Genomic DNA, 23,357 nt, shown 5'->3' on the forward strand with positions numbered 1-23,357 from the left:
TGTATAAGTGGGAAAAAAATAAGGTCCTATTTGCCGTTCAGCGGTGCAGTTATATGTTCTAAAGACCTTTTTGCCAAGTATTAGTGGAAAAAAAATATATTATTTGCCGTTCAGGGGTGCAGTTATATGTTCTAAAGCACTTTCTTACGTGTATTAGTGGCACAAAAAAAAGTATTTGTCATTGTGTGGTGAAGTGAGAAAATTACAGCCCCTTTTTGGCGTGTATAAGTAGCAAAAAATATATATTTGCCGTTCAGATGTGCAGTTATATGTTCTAAAGCCCTTTTTGGCGTGTGTTAGTGGCAAAAAAAAAATATATTTGCCATTCAGTGGTGCAGTTATATGTTCTAAAGTCTTTTGTGACGTGTATAAGTGGAAAAAAATAAGGCCCTATTTGCCATTCAGCGGTGTAGTTATGTTCAAAAGCTCTTTTTAGCATGTAGAAGTGGAAAAAAGTAAGAGCCTATTTGCTGTTCAGCAGTGCAGTTATATGTTCTAAAGCCCTTTTTGGTGTGTATACGTGGGAAAAAAGGGGCTTATTAGCCGTTGTGTGGTGAAGTGAGAAAATTGCAGACTTTTTTGGGGTGTTTTAAATTTCTTAATTTATTTGATTTAACATTATGTCAGACAGAGAAGTGCCAGGTCCTGCACAGGGGAGTGGCAGAGGCCTAAGTGTTTCTGGCACAGGCACTGGTCGCAGTAGAATAAGGGGGCGTGACAGCAGGAGTCGCAGCTAGAAGCTTGAGCTCCTGGTGTCATCTAACCGTCATGTCTTGACCAGCAACCCAGCGGTTCTTGAATGGTTGACTCGGTCATCCACTTTGTCCCAAGTTATATCAGACACCCCCAGCCAAGAGTCGGTGGGTTCATCAGACACAACCCTTAGTTGGCATGGCCCGGAAGAAGGCCCTGTGCCCTCACCTGTCTTCAACCTGCCTCTGTCCTTTTCTGTTCCCTCAGCCAGAGAATTATTATATACTTTGGGCTTAGCTCCACTACACAGCGAGGACGAGCTACTTAAAGGACAGTCAGCAGATACTGGCCAGCCAAGATGTGGAGGAGACACTCGCTGCTTCCTACGGTAGGCGGGCAAGTAATGATGCGGAGAGTGGCTTGGGAGCTGGTGTTGCGAACGGTCAGGCTCCTTACCCAGAGATCGTTGAGGAGGAAATCAGTGACGTGCAGACAGTACTCGATGATGATGATGTAGCTGATCAGACTTGGGAGCCGGGTGAATTAGAGGCTTCATCATCATCATCGGGAGAAAAGGGTGGCAGCTTGCCCGTGAGGCAGCAGTGGAGCCAGCAAGTCACTAGCGTGGCCCGGAGTCAGCATGGTGAGAGCAGTGGAAGGTCGGGAGCCAAATGTGCCCAGGGTAGACCACCTGCTTAGCAGGAGCCTACCTGCCCGGAAAGTAGTGGTGCAGGGGTTCACGGAAGCAGCAGCAGTAGCAGTCAGTCAGTGTGGCGTGTTGAGGGTAAAATCATTCACTCGGCGGTGTGGCAGTTTTTTTGTTAAGCCGCCAGCGATGAACATCGCTATTTGTAGAATTTGTGGGCAGAAGTTGAAGCATGGCCAGTGTGCCAATGTTGGCACCACGGCCCTGCGTCAACATATGCAGCGTCACCATAAAGTGGCCTGGGAGAACTGTGGCTCCGATGTGGTGGTTCAGCCTGCTGCAGCTGCATCAGCCAGTGGCACGCACCCGATTTCAGGCAGTCAAGGCTCTCTGTCCTTCCCATCATCTGATGCTCCTGCTCCTCCTCCTAATCCTCATCAGTCATTCTGTCAGCAATCGATCACGATTGCCAAGAGACAACAGTATTCGTGCACTCATTCAACAGCGCAGAAGCTTAATGTGCTCCTGGCCAAGTTGCTCGTGCTGCAGTCCCTCCCTTTCCAAGTGGTGGACTCTGCACCTTTCAGAGAACTGATGGCTTGTGCCGAGTCGAGGTGGAGAGTCCCAAGCCATCATTTCTTTGCCTTAAAGGCAGTACCAGCCCTGCACACGTATGTAGAACAGAAGGTGGGCCAGTCCTTGAGCCTGTCTGTGTTTGCCAAACCACACGGCCGTGCAGATGTGTGGAGCTTTAACTATGGTCAGGGACAATACATGTCCTTTATGGCCCACTGGGTGAATGTGGTTCATGCACAGCCACACCAGCAACTTTGCCAGGTGACATTGCTTCCGCCTCCACGTTGGTCCTGCGACAATGTCCGCCTCCTCATCCTCCATCCTGTCCTCCACTGCAGGGACAATTCACAGTGCCCCTCCAGCACACCACATGTGTAGGGTACTGCAGTGTCACGCTGTTCTGCACCTAGTTTGCCTAGGTGAATGGAGTCACACAGGGAAGGAACTGCTCCACATCCTTCATCAAGAAATCGAACCTTGGCTTTCTCCACGACAACTCAAAATCGGAACCATGGGGGCCGACAATGGGAAGAACATGGTGTCAAAGCTGCGTCAAAGATGGCTGCGCCAGGCGCCCTGCATGGCAGACATGTTCAATCTGGTTGTCAAGCGGTTCTAAAAATGTCCAGGAAACTTTGCATGCACTTCAGCCACTCGTACCCTACAAAGCAAATCCATCAATGATTTCTTGATGATCCAAGCAGAAAGGAGTACACCCTGTGTAACTTCGATCTAAGCCAGTGGCAGCTCATGCGTGACACCTGCCGTTTGCTCAGGTACTTTGAGGAGGTCACGTTTTTTGTCAGTCGCCAGGACTACAGGATGAACCACATCATTCCACTGCTTAATGTACTGGAACAGATGCTGGTAAATCTCGTTGGTCAGGGGACTGAAGAGATGGCACCTAGATCTCACGGCCACATGAGCCAGTGGAGGCTGAACTTGAGGAGGAGGACATTAGAGCACAAGCAATGTGTAGTGAAATGGGTGGTTTTTCTACACAGGTGACAGGAGGGGAGGAGCAGGAGCAGACAGAGGAGCTACAGGGCGATGAGGAAGATGAGGCAGAGTACCCAGACACACCGTGGCAGTATGCAGTGGAGATGGAGGCAGGGAGTCCCTCCGAGTCACTTGCACAAATGGCCCAATGCATGCTCACTTGCTTGTGTAGTGACAGCCGAATTGTCACCATTTGGCAGAGGGATGACTTCTGGCTCTCCAACTTGTTGGACCCTTGCTACTGGTCCAAAATTGGGCAATTTTTACACCCGGTGAGAGGGAGGACAAACTGAACTACTATAGAGACATCCTATGTAGTCTGTTGGCCACTGCCTATCTGCTCCATTGTCCATCCTCTCACAGGTCTAACTGGGGGGGGGGGGGTCCTCTGCGTTCTCATTCCACTGCCATGGCGGCTGGGGGGGGGGCAGGAGCAGTACCAGCTCTATCAGCAGCAGCCTAAGTCTAGAGTCGTTGATGAGCAGCTTTCTTCACCTGCATAGTGAAGAAACTACTCACCAGCAGCTAGACATAGAGCAGAACCTGAACCAGCAGGTGGTGGCATACTTGGCGTGCACCCTGCCAGCCGTCATTGAAGATCCGCTGGACTACTGGGCAGCCAAACTGGATTTGGGGCCGCAACTGGCTGAGTTTGCCCTGGAAAAGCTGTCCTGCCTGGCCAGTAGTGTGAGCAGGTGTTTAGTGAGGCAGGGGGCCATAGTTACCCCAAGGAGAACTCGCCTGTCCACCCAAAATGTGGAGAGACTGACCTTTGTCAAGATGAATAAGGCGTGGATCAGCCAGGATTTCCACCCACCAATGCCTGATGCATCAGATTAGATCATCCATGCTGCCTCACCCAAACCTTGACAAAAAATATCGGTTTCTTCTGTCTACATGCCTCAGCTACTATTCTGATGCTGCCATCTGCCTGATGCCACACATCTGATGCCAAGTGCTCCTTCTTACACCCATAATCGTCAACGGGTACTGTTAGTGCCACCCACCTCCCCACTCTGTCGCCAGGTGACTCTGTGGTCTCCTGAGGCTGCTGCCACCTCCACACTATGTCACCTTGCCACTCTGTGGTCTCCTGATGCTGCTGCTGCCTTCACACTATGTCACCTTGCCACTCTGTGGTCTCCTGATGCTGCTGCCACCTCCACACTATGTCACCTTGTCATTCTGTGGTCTCCTGATGCTGCTGCAACCTCCACACTGTCATTGTACCAGCCTGTGGCCTTCTCCTGATGCTGCTGCTGCCGCCACCTCCACGCTTTGTCATTGTGCCACTCTGTGGCCTCCTGATGCTGCTGCCACCTCCACACTGTCATTGTGCCACGCTGTGGCCTCCTCCTGATGCTTCCACCTCCAGACTCTGTCATTGGGCCACTCTGTGGTCTCCTCATACTGCTTCCACCTCACCAGTATGTCACAGGGCAACTCTGTGCACTTCTCATGCTGTTCCCACCCTCCCCTCTTCATGACTAGGCCACTATTTTGCCTTTTGGCCTGGCTAACATCATCATTTATTTGACCATTCTTCTGATCTGTCAGAAGAATGAAAAAATCAGACACACAACAGATCCTGTCTATAAACAGCTGTAAGGCCTACATGACATGGTCTGCATCAGAATTGGCTTATGATTTGGTAGCCAAAAGCAGGAGTGGTTACAAAACACAGAAGACATTCAAATATTCCATTCACGTGTCATCTCTGTATTGGATCCACTCCTGTTTTTTTTGCTTTAGCAATACTGGTTGATTACTGACCAAAGGCTGACCGAGTGAAGGCATATGCTCCACAGACAGAATCGTTTTTTGGGGGTTATTGTCCTGACGGATCAGAGGAAGGGCAAAAAAAACAAGTGACGTCAGCACAAACTTACTGCTGACACCCTCTCCACTCTGTCTGGGGGGGGGGGGGAGTCTACGCGTATAAGTGTTTAATAGAACAGGTTGTGTAGACATCTGTGTGGAATCAACACAGGCAATCAAATAAAATACAAATTTTATTCTAACATAAATTATTTAAAAAGGCCAAAAACATGTAGTATGAATGAGAGTAAGGATATAAAAGTCCAATTGATGCCTATTATGTTCTAGTGTTTTGACCTGAGGTGAGTATATTTAATACCCAACATATAGTGCATTTGCTTTAAGGCTACTTTCACACTAGCGTTCGTATTTGCTTTAAGGCTACTTTCACACTAGCCCTCATATTAATGCAGACGGTGGCTCCGTTCAGAACGGATCCGTCTGCATTATAACTTAGAAAAATTTTCTAAGTGTGAAAGTAGCCTGAGCGGATCCGTTCAGACTTTACATTGAAAGTCAATGGGGGACGGATCCGCTTGAAGATTGAGCCATATGGTGTCATCTTCAAGCGGATCCGTCCCCATTGACTTACATTGTAAGTCGGAACGGATCCGCTCGCCTCTCGTTCAGGTGTCCGCTCACTGAGCGGAGCGGAGGCTGAGCGCTGGCAGGCGGATGCATTCTCAGTGGATCCGCCTCCACTGAGAATGCATTAGGGCCAGACGGCTGCGTTCAGGGCCGCTTGTGAGCCCCTTCAAACGGAGCTCACGAGCGGACACCTGAACGCAGGTGTGAAAGGAGCATTACTTGGGTTAAAAATACACAAAAATCATACACAACAATTAAAAGACTTTTAACATTTTTAACTTATGAAAAAGTCCATAAAAAAGCAGACATATAGAGTTATCTTTTCCTTCTTTGGGAATCACTGATATATGGGCAAGTAATGACTCTGTCCTGAGGGGATTATCGGTCGATATTCTATTAAAATAGTTGGTTAAATGGGGGGCCAGGATATCTCTAAATTTTTTATAATAGCAAATCGCAAATCCATCAGGGCCTGGGGTCTTACCGTTTGCCATTGAATCAATTGTTTTTAACACTTCCTCAGTAGTGAATGGAGCAGTTAATTCGTCCGCCTGTTCTTTAGACAGTCTAGGGGTTTCTATTTTACTAAGGTAGTTATCAATAAAACGTTTTAAAGTGGGATCATTCCTCTTATCTGGGCGGATGTTATATAATTCTGCATAAATTTTTTTGAAGGAGTTAGCTATACCCTCTGAGTCATATACGTCCAAATTATTATCCGATTTTATTTTAGGTATACATGTTGTAACTCTGTCTTTCCGTACTGCATTTGCCAGGGTTTTACCACATTTGTTTGCATTTAGATAATGTTTAAACCTGGCCATAAATAAATATTTGTGGGAATTAACATCAAGCAGTTCCTTCAGCTTAATTCTAAGCTGCGCTAGTTCATTTTCTACCTTTTTACATAGAGAGACCTTATGCATACTTTCTAATTTCCTAATTTGTGTCATAATAGCATCTATTTCCCCGTTTCTCCTCTTCTTTTCTCTTGCGCCCAATTGTATGAATATTCCTCTAAGGACCGCTTTGTGTGCCTCCCATGTAAGGGAATCACAGCCACTACTGGCGTTGTTCTCCTCGAAAAAAACCTTTATCTGAGAGGCAATTGTATCTACGTTAACTTTTTGGGACAGTAGACTTTCGTTCAGTCTCCAAGATATATGCTTTTTGGGGTTTGAATTAAATTGTAGTCGAACCTGGAGGGGAGCATGGTCCGAAAAGAGAATGGAATCATATTCAATCTTTTTGATTGCATTAATCTCCCTCTGGGTAACTAAAATGTAATCTATCCTTGAATATGTTTTGTGAACCTTAGAATAAAAGGAAAAATCTCTAACTGTTGGATTGAGTATCCTCCAGGCATCAACCAAGTGATACTGTTGGAATAATTTCTTAATCCTTTTAAACTATAGGCCCATATCGTTGCTCAATAACGATATAAATTTTTTTGCGAAGGTATTGGCAACCAGACTGAAGAAATTTATGGGGTTGCTTGTAAAGGAGGACCAAGTAGGATTTATCCCGGGAAGGGAAGCAAAAGATAATACTATAAAAGTCTTACAAATTATCCAAGCGGCAAAGCTGAAGAAGGTCCCCATGTTAATGGTGGCTTCGGACGCAGAGAAAGCCTTTGATAGGCTGAATTGGGTTTTTCTGCGCTCAGTATTAAATAAATTTGCCTTTCCTTTGGGTTTTATAGAAAAAATTATGGCTCTCTACACTACCCCTTCTGCACAAGTTAGAGCTAATGGTACTCTTTCGGATACATTCAACATATATAATGGGACGAGGCAGGGTTGCCCTCTATCCCCCCTCCTTTTTGTCCTTTTGCTTGAACCCTTCTTGTCCAGGATCAGAGATAACCAGAATATTAAAGGGTTGACAACCAAATCGGGTAATCATAAAATAGCCGCCTTTGCGGATCACACCCTCTTTGCTTTAACAGACCCTCTAAACTCTTTGCCGGAACTCATTAAAGAGATTGAAGCCTTCAAGGAAGTCTCAGATTTTAAGATTAACCTTCACAAATCGGAAATATTTAATGTATCACTAGATAGCACCACCTGGGCGAAAGTAAAAAAGTTAAGTGATCTCAAACCGGCCCTTCAATCCTTTAAATATCTAGGAGTTAACATATGTTTAGACCAATCAGAGTTATATAACCTAAATTACGTACCCCTCTTAAAAAACATTGAGAAACAGTTGAAGGATTGGGAACCGCTATTTCTCTCTTGCTTCGGGAAAATTAACGTCATAAAAATGATGATTCTACCTAAACTCTTGTACTTGTTCCAGACCCTCCCGACTGAGGTTCCTAAAGAATTTTAAAAAAAAAATCAAACGTCTTCTCTTGAAATTTGTCTGGCAAAACAAACACAATAGGCTACCATACCACACCATGACAAAAAGTAAGAAAGAGGGAGGTACGGGTCTTCCAGACATAGAAGGTTATTATAAGGCTGCCCTGATATCGCGATTACTGGAATGGGGGGTCTCGCCAGCCCAAAAATTGTGGGTCGATATAGAAACAGATTGCTCGGAGGTAAGCCTGTTTTCTATGTTATGGAAGACAAATACCTATAACCAAAACTTGAGAAAGGTCAATAATCCTTTAACAAAATTTTCCCTCAAAAGATGGCATGCACTTAACAAAACACTTAATTTTCTTCCTAATACAAGCCCAGATACACCATTCATAGGTCTCGTCCCCAATGCCTGGCAAATTTGGCATAAGATACTCGCCAATAATAATTCCCTGGGTGAGACTCCTTTTAAAAACATTTATGAAAATGGAAAAATTTTGCCCCTAAATAAGCTGAAACTTATCTATAGTCAGGTTAACATCCCTACTGCCCAATACCAAAAACTTTCTGTTCTTCTAGATAAAGTTCACCCTGACCATGTTAAATCATCTGGAGACAATATAGTTTCATCTCTCCTACGTAGTCGTTCCTCCAAAGATCATCTGATCTCCTTATGTTATAAGTTAATAACAAGTTCATCTAAACCCTTAACTTACTTGGATCCATGGAGTAAGGACTTGAACTCCCCACTCAATGCGACACAAACTAACCACATACTAAAATATGCACACTCAATCTCGAAATGCTATTTATATCAAGAAATGCAATACAAATTGACATCACGGTGGTATAAAATACCTGCTTTATTACATAGAATAAATCCTGAAATCCCTGAGCATTGTTGGAGATGTGGAGGTGAGATAGGGACATACCCCCATATTTGGTATAAATGCCCTCTAATTGTCCCCTTCTGGGAAAAGATTAACAAAGTTGTTAATGAGGTCTTTAAAACCAATACGAAATTCTCTCTGCATCTGATTTTGTTTAATTGGTTTGATGTGTGTCATGTGGAAATCAAGTCGGAGTTATGTATTCTTTTCCTCAATGCGGCCAAGATACTAATACCGAGGAAGTGGTTGCAGAAAGAACCTCCAACGCTGAAAGATTGGTATCTGGAGGTCAAGAAAGTACAGAGTTTTGAAAAAATGAGGTGGACTTTAGCCTATAATGTACAAAGATTTGAAGAAATATGGGAAAAATGGACTTCTTACATGTCACCAGAAAAGACAAAGATGTTCTTAGAGGACTGTGCTTAATTGTTTAATTATGTTTATTTTGAGTCGAGACTAAACAGACTGTTCTCTGTTTCTATACTCCTTAGAGGTCTGTTTATAGATCATTCTCTAAAAGGTTTACTAATTTGCTAAATTGACTGGTAACCATTATCTTCTCCTTTACCTGTTTTTCCTTGTCTTATCCTTCCCTCCTCTCTCCCTCCTTCCCTATTCTTTCCTTGTTAGTCTCCTTCTGTTTTGTTGATCATGTATCAATAATGTTATATTTACATTGGAAAAAAATATTTCATTACCTTTTTATTTATTTTCCGGATATGTATATGGATATATATGTATATTATTTATCAGATATTTAGAGAAATCTTTATTATTATTCATTTGGAGTGACGTAACTCCAAAATATATATCCTTAAAATTCCTTTAAAAATAAAATATTTACACATAAAAAAGCAGACATTGGTGTATTTTTCTGAGAATATTTACAGTTGATTATATAAAGCTGCTTTGTTAGTCTGTGTTAACCATCCACATATCCAGTGTTCAAGTTCATATACAGTATATCCTGTGATTAGGTGAGTGGTTAAAAGGTTAATGATTCATCCCCAAAGGTAAGCAAGTGGTGAGTGGTTAAATGGTTAAAAGTTCCCAAAGGTAAGTAAGTGGTGAATAGTTAAATGGTTAAAAATTCATATCATTAGTATTACATATTGTCCATGATGTGTTATGCATATATTAGTCTGGCTGATTGCTCTCTATAGGCATGATATTGTTGCAGCAAGATTTTATGTGAGCTAATTTATTACTTTGTTACTCACTATTTGCTGGTATGGTGTCTTCATTGATACCGGTGGCATCCCACTCGGTAATCAGCAACACTCACTCTACTTATTAACTCTCTTTAGTGTCGAAAGCTGTGGCTGTGTTTGGAGTTGGTATCCGGCATAGTGTCCTCCTTGACTCTGGCTGTGCAGTTCATGCGTCCGAATCGGCGTCCCACGTGTTGCGCTTCATGTCACGTGGTTTCCTGCTCCCAGATCAGCTGTTCCTGTTTGCTACGCTTCTGTATGATAACCCCGCTCTTTCTTTTGTTAGATCGCAGTTGGAGGAGTTGGGCAATATTATAGAAAAATGATATCCCTTGAAGTGAGACAATATGGGTTTTGGTGGGTAGTCTCAATGATGCCAAGTAATGCCAGACGCGTTTCGAGGTGCTCCAACCTCTTCCTCAGTGGCCATATTTTAAATTGCAAGTTTTCCCTCTTATATACCCACTTAAAAAAGGCCCAATCAAAACCTTACATGGAGTCTATTCACAAGGATTTAGGCCATCAGGTAGCAATGTCTCAAAATCGTAAATACGTCTAGATTCCTGTCTTGACATACGTGAGATTGAGATGTGATCTCCTCCTTTCCAATTTATTTCTTTTTCAAAAGCTATATATATTAGCTGACTTGCATCCTTATTGTGGTAGTGTTTGAAGTGTTTCGATAGTGGTGTTTCTCATATCCGTTTTTTATGTTATTCATATGTTCGGATAGAATTTTTTTTTAATACTCTTTTGGTTCTCCCTACGTATGTACTGTTTTTTACAGGGGCACTCGATCATATACAGTACATTAGATGAGTTACAGGATAGAAAATTATCAATCTCATAAGTAAAAGAATTAGTCGTTGAGATTTTCGTTGTTTTTCTTGGAAAATTTGTATTCCTACAGTTACAGCTTCGGCCGCATCGATAGAAACCTTTTAGGTTGAACCAGTTGTGGGGAGTCTCAGTACTCTGTGTTTTTATTTTATTTTTTACTGTAGGTGCTACCTTAAGTGCCAAGTTGGGTGCTTTGGTATATGTAATCTGTGGTGTGCTATTCAAGAGAGGGCCGACTGGTTTGTCTTTTAATACATGGTGCCAATGTTTTTTGATAATTGTTTCCACTTTTTTGTATTGGGCGTTGTATGGTAGGATATTTATGAAATCATCGGCCTCTTCGTCTATCTTTATGACATTTGTTTCTGATTTGAAGAAATGCTCCCTTTCAATATCTCTGACTTTGGATAAGGATGTATCCAAAAGGTGGAGTGGATAATTCTTAAATAAAAACTCATCTGTAGTGCCTCTTTTTCAAAATCGTCCTCAGTGGTACAATTTCTTTTCAGACGTCTAAATTGTGCGGTGGGAATATTAAGCAGCCATATTGGTAGGTGACAGCTTGAATAAAGTATATAATTGTTTTTTAAAGCATCTTTTTGTAACCTTTGAACCATCCACCTAATCACTGGATATATATGAACATGAACACTGGATACAGACTAACTGAACACAGACTAACATAGAAGCTTTATATAATCAACTGAAAATATTCTCAGAAAAATACACTAATGTCTGATTTTTTATGGACTTTTTCATAAGTTAAACATTTTTCAAAATGTTAAGGTTCTGAAGTCTTTTAATTGTTGTGTATGAATTTTGTGTATTTTTAACCCAAGTATCTGCTAATGCAAATGCCTATATGTTGTGACATTGGGTATTAAATATACTCACCTCAGGTCAAAACACTAGAACATAATATCCTTATACTCATTTATACTATATGTTTTTGGCCTTTTTAAATAATTTATATTAGAATAAAATGTGTATTTTATTTGATTGCCTGTGTTGAGTCAGATGGTGAGTGCCTGTCTATTGTTCTTTTATAATACAGTCCCTTAACAAGTGGGAGGCACATATGCAAACTGTTGTAATTCCTACACCGTTCACCTGATTTGGATGTAAATACCCCCAAATTAAAGCCGACAGTCTGCAGTTAAAGCCCATCTTGTCCGTTTTATTTCAAATCCATTGTGGTGGTGTATAGAGCCAAAAATGTTAGAATTGTGTCGATGTCCCAATATTTATGGACCTGACTGTATATATGCTTTTAGTGACTGGGTGAGCCACTCCAGACAGAGCACCAACCCACAGCAATAGGATAGGAGAGCCGCTATAAACATTTTTGTTATCTTTGTGGAATCAGCTGCACCCAGAGTAAAAAGAGTGCACTTCTTCTTGACGCTAACATTGACCTGTAAGGCTGAGTTCACACTTGAGTTATTTGGAGAGTTTTGGCCCCGTAACTGCCCAAATAAGTGAAGTGTGTAGTGATTCTAAGAGCAATGCCTGTCATCTGCATGTCATACTGACGCACAGTATTGTTTCACTACCACAGCAGACTCCCTATGCATGTTACTGCAAGGCACAGTGTTCTACACCACTATACAGGCTCTCTGCAACCAGGAAATAGCCGTTTTTTAACGCGATTCGCCACAAATAGATTCTTATCAAACCAAATTTTTTTTAAAATTCGGAGAACCGGACGAATCAAATTTTTTAGCAATTCGCTCATCTCTAGTTTCAACTATGTACATCTTCTGGTCTCATGTATGCAATAAGGATTTCAACGGGACATGCCAAAGACAAGTGCACTAAGCATAATGGTATCAACTGAAAGAAAGGGAAAAGTCTGTGGAGATTATATTAATCATAAAGTGCATGATTCATTCTGTGATCTATGCTACGACATGTAAACACGAAAATGCTGGAATGTAATTATATCATAGAGACAGAGATGTCATTGTCAGAAGGCCTGCCTTCAGATTCACAAGTACAGTATACACAATGTACTATTGTGAGTGCATTGCAGCTGGTGGTAAATCCTATCTTGTAGCTAAAATGTCAACTTTTACTATGAGAAGATGGTTAGAGAACAGAACTTACTCTGGAGTTCTTCCGGACTCCACTGGGCACCATGCTCTAACCTGACACGTCTTATGAGATGAGTTGTATGCTACACAGAGCCCAGTCTGAATTCCTGGGACAAACATAATAACAGGGTTATTCATCCTGCAGATCTGCATGACATGATTTCATACAAAGTCAAATAAAACAGTTGGATTTATTTTATGCACTTATATAGCACTACTATATTCCACAGCGCTTTACAGATATTAGCATCAGGCTGTCCCCAATGGGGCTCACAATCTACGGTCCCTATCTGTATGTCTTTGGAGTGTGGGAAGAAACGGGAGCACCCGGAGGAAACCCACGCAAACACAGGGAGAACATACAAACTCCATGCAGATGTTGTCCTTGGTTGGATTTTATGAATACAATTTTCATCCACTGCCACCAAAATTCACCAAAATGAGCTATTTATTTATTTTTTGTGCAGCTTTGCGCCAATATTGCAGAGAGTTTTCTGCAGCTTCCAACCATTGCTTATAACAAGAATTCTATTATCCTGTAAACTCTCATAACCAGTCCCCTGCTCTAGTAAACTCTCTCATAGTTATAGACCTTGGTGCAGAAAACTCTCATATGGCAATGGTAAGCTGTATAAGGGCTCCTGCACACATTTGATCCGCTAAAAAATTGAGACACAAAAGATGCAGTACCCGCAAAAAAATAGAACATGTCCTTTTTTGTCGATATTAGGCTACTTTCACACTAGCGTTTTCAATTCCACTATTTAGATCCATCATAGGGTCAATGGGGACAAAACTGAACTGAACAAAACGGTGTGCACCAGAATGCATTCTGTTCCATTTGGTTGCGTCCCCATCACGGACAGAATAACGCTGCTAGCAGCGTTTTTCTGTCCACAATGTCGTACGGAGCAAGACGGATCCGTCATGAACACAATGTAAGTCAATGGTGATGGATCCTTTTCTCTGAAACAATAGAAAACTGAACCGTCCCCCATTGACTTTCAATGGAGTTCATGACGGATCCGTCTTGGCTATATAAGACATAATACAACCGTATCCGTTCATGACAGATGCAAACGGTTGTATTATTGTAACTGAAGCGTTTTTGCAGACCCATGACAGATTCGCAAAAAACGCTAGTGTGAAAGTAGCCTAAGGCTAGGTCTACACGACGACATTTGTCGCGCATCATTTTGTCGCACCTATGTCATGCAACAATTTTTATAATGGTAGTCTGTGGTGTCGCACTGCGACATGTGACATGCTGCAATTGCGACACGACAGTCGCAAAAATAAACATTCAAGATGGATTTTTCTGTGACTGTCGCGTCACATTCGCAGCATGTCGCATGTTGCAGTGCAACACCATAGACTACTATTGTTAAAATTGTCGCGCAATATTAATGTTGCATGACACATGTTGCAGTGTAGCTGTGCCCTATGTGTCGCACGACTTACTGTTGGTGACACATGTCGTCGTGTAGACTAGCCTTACAGACAAGAATAGGATAGTTCTACAGAGGGCCGGACATTCCATTCCACAAAATGCAGAATGCACACAGCCAGTATATGTGTATTGCGGACCACAAAAAGGGCTACGACCGTGTGCTTGAGCCCTAAAAAGGAGTCAAGGTTTGTGAGTTGATCAAAGGTTTCTGGTAGGCACCCTGATAATGTGGGGTTGGTACCCAGTGGTAGGACTATATCCAAAATCCTTTAGCGGGAGAAATATGAAACTCAAAATTGCAGTAAACAAAGGCCAGTTCCTTTTTTAAATTAAACCAGAGTAAAACCATTTGGGTTGATCGGTGCTTCATGTCACACTTCTGCGGAGGCCACGAACAAGGACTGAAATATTGTCCAGAACTGTATTTTTGAATGAAATTACGATGGATTAGTGAATAAAAGAAACTGATTTATTTACTGCAATTTTGATTGTGGTGGATTTCCTTCCAAAAGGTTTGTGAGTAGAACAGGGCATACAAATCCAATATCAGGAGAGGTCTTGACTTCAGGGAAAGATGTTTGTCACTACCAGAGCTTTGAGACGTTCTCACAGCTCTGTGTCTCCACCCCTGTGATGATGTCACTTAGAGTTTGGAGGTGTTCTCACTGTTCTGTTTCTCCGCCCCTGTGATGAGGTCTTTACTCCCAGCTGTCTCTCCTGCCTTTGATTTCCCTGCCTTTAAATCACCCCTCCTCCTATTGCAGGGCGTGGATTATATTTCTCTTTTCAGTTGTAGCTCTGCCTTGAGTATCTTCACTTCTTTAGCTACTAGTTCTCTGGACCTGTGTTCTGCTGCTGCAAGCACTCCGGATATTGCCAGCGGCCCTTGGATCCGTCTTCTCTGCGGCTGCAGCTCCATCAGCTAAGTGTGCAGACTTTGTTGTGTACCTGGTGATTTCCTGACTGGATCTGAGGTGGCCACGGTTCACTCCATATTCTGAGCAGGGCATCGGTGGCCGTGCCCCTTCCACTATTATAGGGGTTACAGGGCTCATCAGTCTAAGGTACGTGAGCATGCCTCGTTTCACCATTTGGATCCGGGCATGTGCTTTAGCAGCATAGGGAGAGTGTTGAGGGTCTGACAGGGGTCACCCTTTCTCTTCCCTAGTTTGGGGTCCGGTCAGTAGCTCTTCTTACTGTGTATGCTCTGGTTACCCTTAAACAGCCGTGACAATGTTATAGTTGTGGCCATGTGCTGAGAAGCTGAGTGCAATCAAAATCACACTGAGACAGGATAATCATTTTAGAAATGCAGTTCCTTAAACATTTAGCTAGGGCAATCGGTTTCTCTACCTGTGCAAGTTGTTTATATTTCATAAAGAAAATTAAAAACTCACGATCTCCCTCCACATAGGGCTCCTCATATTTTGGATGACCCAGCTCACCCATTTGTCACATGATTGGCCATTTATTTGAATAGCTTACATGTATTGCCAAATTTATGTAGCAATACATGTATCCCAACACATGCATAATGTATAGCAGGCTGCAGCTTTCCCTGAAGATAACAGCTGATTGACAAGGGTTTCTGTGACTACCCCATTACATTTCCTTTACCAACAGCAAAAAGCATTGTAAAAGTACATACCGTTACTATACGTATCAGCATAACCCTTCTTACAGATATTATCTTGAGAACAAATAGTTTTCCGATGAGGGTACTACAAAGAAGGGGACAGTATAATTAGCCATTAAAAGTGTTTTCGTTGTTGAAATATTCTAACACAACAGCATGTTAAAATTAAATAATTGTGCTACAACCTGAGTGAAAATTGAAAAATGTGTGAAAGTTACACAAAGGTTATAATTCACTCAGCAAACCATTGCAAAAAATATACGCTGAACAAAAATATAAACGCAACACTTTCGGTTTTGCTTCCATTTTGCATGAGCTGAACTCAAAGATAAGAAACATTTTCTACATACACAAAAGGATCCATTACTCTCAAATATTGTTCACAAATCTGTCTAAATCTGTGTTAGTGAGCACTTCTCCTTTGCCAAGAGAATCCATCCCACCTCACAGGTGTGGCATATCAAGGTGCTGATTAGACAGCATGAATATTGCACGGGTGTGCCTTACGCTGCCCACAATAAAAGTCCACTCTGAAATGCAGTGCAACACATCTCCGTCACATAGAGTTGATCAGGTTGTTGATTGTGGACTGTGGAATGTTGGTCCACTCCTCTTCAATAGCTGTGAGAAGTTGCAGAATATTGGCAGGAACTGGAACACTGTCGTATACGCCGATCAAGAGCCTCCCAAACGTGTTTAACCACTTCCAATCTGGGCCATTTGCCCCCTTCCTGACCAGGCCTAATTTTGCAAAACTGACATGGAACTTTGGAACGCCTTTATTTATCCAAGTCATTCAGAGATTGTTTTCTCGTGACACATTGTACTTCATGATAGTCATAAATTTGAGTCAAAATATTTCACCTTTAATTATGAAAAAATCCCAAATTTACCCCAAAATTTGAAAAATTCGCAATTTTCAAAATATCAATTTCTCTGCTTTTAAAACAGAAAGTGATACCTTATAAAATATTTATTACTTAACATTCCCCATATGTCTACTTTATGTTGGCATCATTTTGGAAATGTCATTTTATATTTTTTAGGACATTAGAAGGCTTAGAAGTTTAGAAGCAATTCTTCAAATTTTTAAGAAAATTGCCAAAACCCACTTTTTAAGGACCAGTTCAGGTCTGAAGTCACTTTGTGGGGCCTACATAGTGGATACCCCCATAAATGACCCCATTGTAGAAACTACACCCCTCAAGGTATTCAAAACCGATTTTACAGACTTAAAGGAAAATGGAGATCAAATTTCACTTTTTTGGCAGATTTTCCATTTTAATCAAATTTTTTCTTTAACACATCGATGGTTAACAGCCAAACAAAACTCAATATTTATTACCCAGATTCTGCGGTTTACAGAAACACCCCACATGTGGTCATAAACTGCTGTATGGGCACATGGCAGGGCGCAGAAGAAAAGGAACTCCACATGGTTTTTAGATGCCATATCCCATTTGAAGCCCCCTGATGCACCCTTACAGTAGAAACTCCCAAGAAGTGACCCCATTTTGGAAACTAGGGGATAAGGTGCCAGTTTTATTAGTACTATTTTTGGGTACATATGATTTTTTGATCACTCATTATAACACTTTATGGGGCAAGGTGACCAAAAAATTGGTTGTTTTAGCAGTTTCTATTTATTTATTTTTACAGCGTTCACCTGAGGGGTTCAGTCAAGTGACATTTTTATAGAGCAGATTGTTATGGACGTGGCGATACCTAATATGTATACTTTTTCTCATTTATTAAAGTTTTACACAATAATAGCATTTTTGAAACAAAAAAATGATGTTTTAATGTGTCCATGTTCTGAGAGCTATAGTTTTTTTATTTTTTGAGAGATTTTCTTATGTAGGGGCTCATTTTTTGCGGGATGAGGTGACTGTTTTATTGGTACCATTTTGTGGGACATACGCATTTTTAATCACTTGGTGTTGCACCTTTTGTGATGTAAGGTGACCAAAATTGCTTGTTTTGACACAGTTTTTTTTTTTTTTTTTTTTTACGGTGTTCACCTGAGGATTTAGCTCATGGGATATTTTTATAGAGCTGGTTTTTACGGACGCGGCAATACCTAATATGTATACTTTTTTTATTTGTTTCACTTTAACACAATAATAGCATTTTTGAAACCAAAAAAATTGTTTTAGTGTCTCCATGTTCTAAGAGCTATAGTTTATTTTTATTTTTTTGAGAGATTTTCTTATGGAGGGGCTAATTTTTGGCGGGATGAGGTGACGGTTTTATTGGTACCATTTTGTGGGACATACGCGTTTTTGATCACTTGGTGTTGCACCTTTTGTGATGTAAGGTGACAAAAATTGCTTGTTTTGACAGTTTTTTTTTTTAACGGTGTTCACCCGAGGGGTTAGGTCATGTGATATTTTTATAGAGCTGGTTTTTACGGACGCGGCAATACCAAATATGTCTATTTTATTACATTTTTTCTATTTTGAAATTTTTTTTTTTATTCCTTACTTGGGGACTTTTTTTTTTTTACATGTGAAACTTTTTTTATTTTATTTTTTCAACCCTTTATTTTTTATTTTACACTTTTCGTCCCCCATAAGGTCATACAAGACCTCTGGGGGACATTTACTTCACTTTTTCTTTTTTTTTTCACTGTTGATTTCGCCTGTAACTGGGGCTGACAGTTACAAAAGAAATGCACCCCCCAGAGAGGCTGTACAGCGCAATACAGCGCTGTACAGCCTTAATGCAGGGCTGATCGAGGTCTCTGAAAGACCTCACACAGCTCCTGCACTCTCCGGTCCCGGCGGTCACATGACCGCCGGGCCGGAACAGGAAGCGCATGTATGCAGCGATCCAGAAGGCAGGGACACCTGGGCACTGTCCCTGCCTTCTCTCTGGGTTGCCCTGCTGTCACTGACAGCGGGCAACCCGATCAGCAGCTGCACGATTAGCGTGCAGTTGCAGTTTCTGAAAACGTCCATTCAGAAATAGAGATCCACCCATAGGACGTTTATATCCTATGGGCGGACGGAAAGTGGTTAATGGGTGACATGTCCGGTGAGTATGCTGCCATGCAAGAACTGGGATGTTTTCAGCTTCCAGGAATTGTGCACAGATCCTTGCAATATGGGGCCATGCATTATCATGCTGCAACATGAGGTTATGGTCGTGGATGAATGGCACAACAATGGGCCTCAGGACCTCGTCGCGGTATCTCTGTGCATTCAAAATGGCATCAATAAAATGCACCTGTGTTCATTGTCCATAACATACGCCTGCCCATACCATAACCCCACCGCCACCATGGGCCACTCGATCCACAATGTTGATGTCACCAAACCGCTCACCCACACGACACCACATGCTGTCTGCCATCTGCCCTGAACAGTGAAAAACGGGACTCCGTGAACAGAACGTCTCTCCAATGTGCCAGATGCCATCAAATGTGAGAATTTGCACACTAAAGTCGGTTATGACGACAAACTGCAGTCAGGTCCAGACCCCGATGAGCATGCAGATGAGCTTCCCTGAGACGGTTTCTGACAATTTGTGCCGAAAATCTTTGGTTATGCAAACCGATTGTTGCTGCAGCTGTCCAGGTGGCTGGTCTCAGACGATCGTGGAGGTGAACATGCTTGATGTGGAGGTCCTTGGCTGGTGTGGTTACACGCAGTCTGCAGTTGTAAGGCCGGTTGGATGTACTGCCAAATATAGATGGCCTTGCGGTTCACCTGGTGGTCGTTACGCGGCGAACTTTGCGTGTTCGATTCGCCGAACATTCGAACATATGGAGAAATTCGCGCCCGCCATATTCTTTTACATTGTGAAGAACTTTGACCCATGACGCATCCATCAGGTGGTACAGGACAGCTAATTGAGACATTTGAGCACATGGACATACCCCCTACCTTATAAATACACCTGATCTGGCCGCCATTTTACATTCAGTGTTTTGCCAGTGTAGGGAGAGGTTTCTGTGTGGAGCAGAGACAGGCTGTTATGGACACAAATCGATAGCTAATAGGGCCACAAAAGTCATTTTAAGGACTGGTATAGGTATGCTATCGATATGTGTGATACACCGAGGGGTGCGATATACTTATAATATACTTTTATAATGAGTCAAAAACACATAGATCTATATAGTGATCACCTGGAAGTCAGGGGCCTAGGGGCTAAGGGCTTACTAGGGCCATTTTTATATAGGGTAAGGATCCGGGCGGGGTCATTCTTATCAGGGCGGGTGGTCTGTGGTTAGGCTATCAGGACCTGAATAGCACCCCCTGTAGGGCAATATCAGGGACAGTTCTTTGCCCACCCTGTCCTTCAATACTACATCATCATCTATCCCAGGGATGGATGTTTTTTTGCTTTCCCTCCTGGATTCATGGATGTGCACTGGAACCCCCCGGATTGTGGTAGGACATATGGTTTCTGATTTGGTGCTGCCGAGCACCTGATTTAGTGCCGCTGAGCACTTGTTATTGCCTACCCCATCTATACTTTTTTGCTTAACTTTAATAATTTTATTTTCATTTTGAGGGATATCTTTTCCATTCACACGTCCGCAAAATGGGTCCGCATCGGTTCCACAATTTTGCGGAACAGGTGCAGATGTATCCATTTTCAATGGGTCCGGAATGTGCTGTCCGCATCCGCGTTTGCGGATCCACATCCGCATTTGTGAATCCGCACTTTCGCATCTGTGCTTCCGTTTCTGAAAAAAAATAGAACATGTCCTATTCTTGTCCACAATTGCAGACAAGATTAGGCATTTTCTATTATAGTGCCAGCGACGTGCGGTCCACAAATTGCGGAATGCACATTGCCGGTGTCCCTGCTTTGCGGATCCGCAAAACACGTACGGACGTGTGAATGGTTCCTCATAGTAAAATTTTTAAAGGTTACGTTTTATCTTCATGTATATTCTAATGGATTACCTTCCTTGTACAATATTATAATATACTTTCTATGTTAGAAAGTATATTATAGTGTGTTTGTATTGTGCGGCAGTTGTGTGCGGTTCTGCTGAGATACTGCAGGTATATAGAGGGACAAGCGTTATTGGAACAAATAATTTCTACTGGTGTGATATACCAGTCGTCCCCCAAAAAAACTGATTGAAGTGGGGTGTTATATACCAATATACTTTCTTTATAGTGCATTTGGATACTGTATAGTCCTTTTGCGCATGCGCGTATGCGAAAACGATATTGCCGATATTTTGCATAATTTTTTTTTATGGAGATCACAAATTCGAATAATACATCTGGTATGTCACTATCCATGTAGTGGGACTATTTGTGCATTCTAGTAATTATTTCTTGGCTGCAAATATGAGCTGAAGGTTTTCCAGGTTCGCCTGCCATTAAAATGAATGGGACCTGCCGCGAACGTGCGGTTCGCGAACATTTGATCACGTTCGCGAACCGTCCCGGCAAATGTTCGTCCATCACTACTGCCAAATTATCTGAAACGCCTTTGGAGACGGCTTATGGTAGAGAAATGAACATTCATTGCACGGGCAACAGCTCTGGTAGACATTCCTGCAGTCAGCGTGCCAATTACTCGCTCCCTCAAATGTTGCAACATCTCTGGCATTGTGCTGTGTGATCAAACTGCACATTTCAGAGTGGCTTTTATTGTGGGCAGTCTAAGGCACACCTGTGAAATATTCATGCTGTCTAATCAGCACCTTGATATGCCACACCTGTGAGGTGGGATGGATTATCTCGGCAAAGGAGAAGTGCTCACTAACACAGATTTAGACAGATTTGTGAACAATATTTGAGAGTAATGGGTCCTTTGTGTATGTAGAAAATGTTTCAGATCTTTGAGTTCAGCTCATGGAAGCAAAACCGAAAGTGTTGCATTTATATTTGTGTTCAGTGTATTAGAAACTTCTATATGTTTTCTTTATACAATAAATAAGGCCTAAATCCCGTTTAAATGGGGCAATGATTCGGCCAATGGAGGAGAACAGGGTAAAAGATGTTATACTCTAATGAAGTACAGTCTACACAATCAACAGGAAACAACAAAGTAGATTCTATGTTAATTTTGGACAAGAAAGCCATAAAGGGGTTGTTCTACCTTGGACTTTCATGGTCGAGATGCAAATAACCACAGTAAAAGCCGACCTTTGGTGAATGGACTTATCGAAATGTCTGAGTGACCAGACTCTACAGAAACAGCGCAGCTAGCTGTACTATGCTGTTTGAGTTTCTCTCATTCACTGCTTTGGAAATTAAGGAAACAGTGTAGCACTGGACACTTGGACATTTCCATAACTCCCCCTCCCCTTGGCCCATGAAGGACCAAGATATTACCGCCAGTTTAATTCCCATTTTTCTACATAAAAAACATCCAAACCAAATAGGTGGAATTAGTAAGATTACTTTACCTCTGCACAGATGCTTTGTTTTTGATTTTCTGTTTTTACAATATTAGTTACTACAAAAAATGAAGAACCATCCTGTGAAAAGAAAAAAATAGTCTCCATGATGCACCTTTCAATATAGTGACAAATCATAGACAACAGTACAGTCAAATGGGCCCTTGTATTCTCAGACGTACCAGGCCTTATTCTAGGATGCCACCTTTTTATGGTGGCCTGAAATAAGCACTACACAGTTCTTCCGGGCAGCAGAGAGCAGGAGCTCAGCAGCCGTGCTCCTGCTCTAACGTCTAAATCAGGCTGAATAGTGACCATGGCATCTAAGTGAGGAGGGGGCTTCTCTGTTATGCATCAGCACCACACAAATGAAATCTTGGGATGCTGATATCTTTGCATGGCAGCTGGGGCCAGGAGCATAGCCTGATAGTGCCTGTCAGTATCCCACTGACAGTATAATACCCCGTATTACATAAGTAGTACAGTGTATTATTGAAGCAATCAAAGGATTGCATGTCCAAGTCCCTTTGTGGGACTAATAAGCAGTAATAAAAATAAAAAGTTAAATAAAGTTTCATTTAAAGGGAATCTGTCATCAGCGATCTCCCTATCCCACTGTTTGCATAGACGCATAACTGTGGTCGCCTGAATAAAACTCTGATTTTCTTTTGTTGATCCGAGGTTGCCTTCCCAAGTTATGATACTTAGGCCTCATGCACACGACAGTTTTTTTTCACGGCCCGCAAAAACGGGGTCCGTGGGTCCGTGATCCGTGACCGTTTTTTCGTCCGTGGGTCTTCCTTGATTTTTGGAGGATCCACGGACATGAAAAAAAAGTCATTTTGGTGTCCGCCTGGCCGTGCGGAGCCAAACGGATCCGTCCTGAATTACAATGCAAGTCAATGGGGACGGATCCGTTTGATGTTGACACAATATGGTGCCATTTCAAACGGATCCGTCCCCATTGACTTTCAATGTAAAGTCTGGAGTTCTGTTATACCATCGGATTGGAGTTTTCTCCAATCCGATGGTATATTTTAACTTGTAGCGTCCCCATCACCATGGGAACGCCTCTATGTTAGAATATACTGTCGGATATGAGCTACATCGTGAAACTCATTTCCGACAGTATATTCTAACACAGAGGCGTTCCCATGGTGATGGAGACGCTTCAGGTTAGAATATACAAAAAAACTGTGTACATGACTGCCCCCTGCTGCCTGGCAGGTGCTGCCAGG

The 23,357-nt window shown here is 42.3% G+C and overlaps 1 protein-coding gene across 3 annotated transcripts in view; it reads right to left on the reverse strand.

The window, feature by feature from the left end:
- The window catches only part of P2RX7 (purinergic receptor P2X 7), a 173,979-nt gene that overhangs the window by 77,496 nt on the left and 73,126 nt on the right, over window positions 1-23,357 (reverse strand). For all 3 annotated transcript variants that reach the window (XM_044275759.1, XM_044275758.1, XM_044275757.1), the window contains 3 exons: window positions 22,129-22,200; window positions 15,759-15,831; window positions 12,674-12,767 (listed from right to left, as the gene is read on the reverse strand). In XM_044275759.1, the coding sequence (XP_044131694.1) occupies window positions 12,674-12,767; window positions 15,759-15,831; window positions 22,129-22,200 (239 nt within the window). The remainder of the gene's footprint in view (window positions 1-12,673; window positions 12,768-15,758; window positions 15,832-22,128; window positions 22,201-23,357) is intronic.

This window comes from Bufo gargarizans, chromosome 1 (assembly GCF_014858855.1).
Source record: "Bufo gargarizans isolate SCDJY-AF-19 chromosome 1, ASM1485885v1, whole genome shotgun sequence".
In the NCBI taxonomy this organism is placed as follows: domain Eukaryota; kingdom Metazoa; phylum Chordata; class Amphibia; order Anura; family Bufonidae; genus Bufo; species Bufo gargarizans.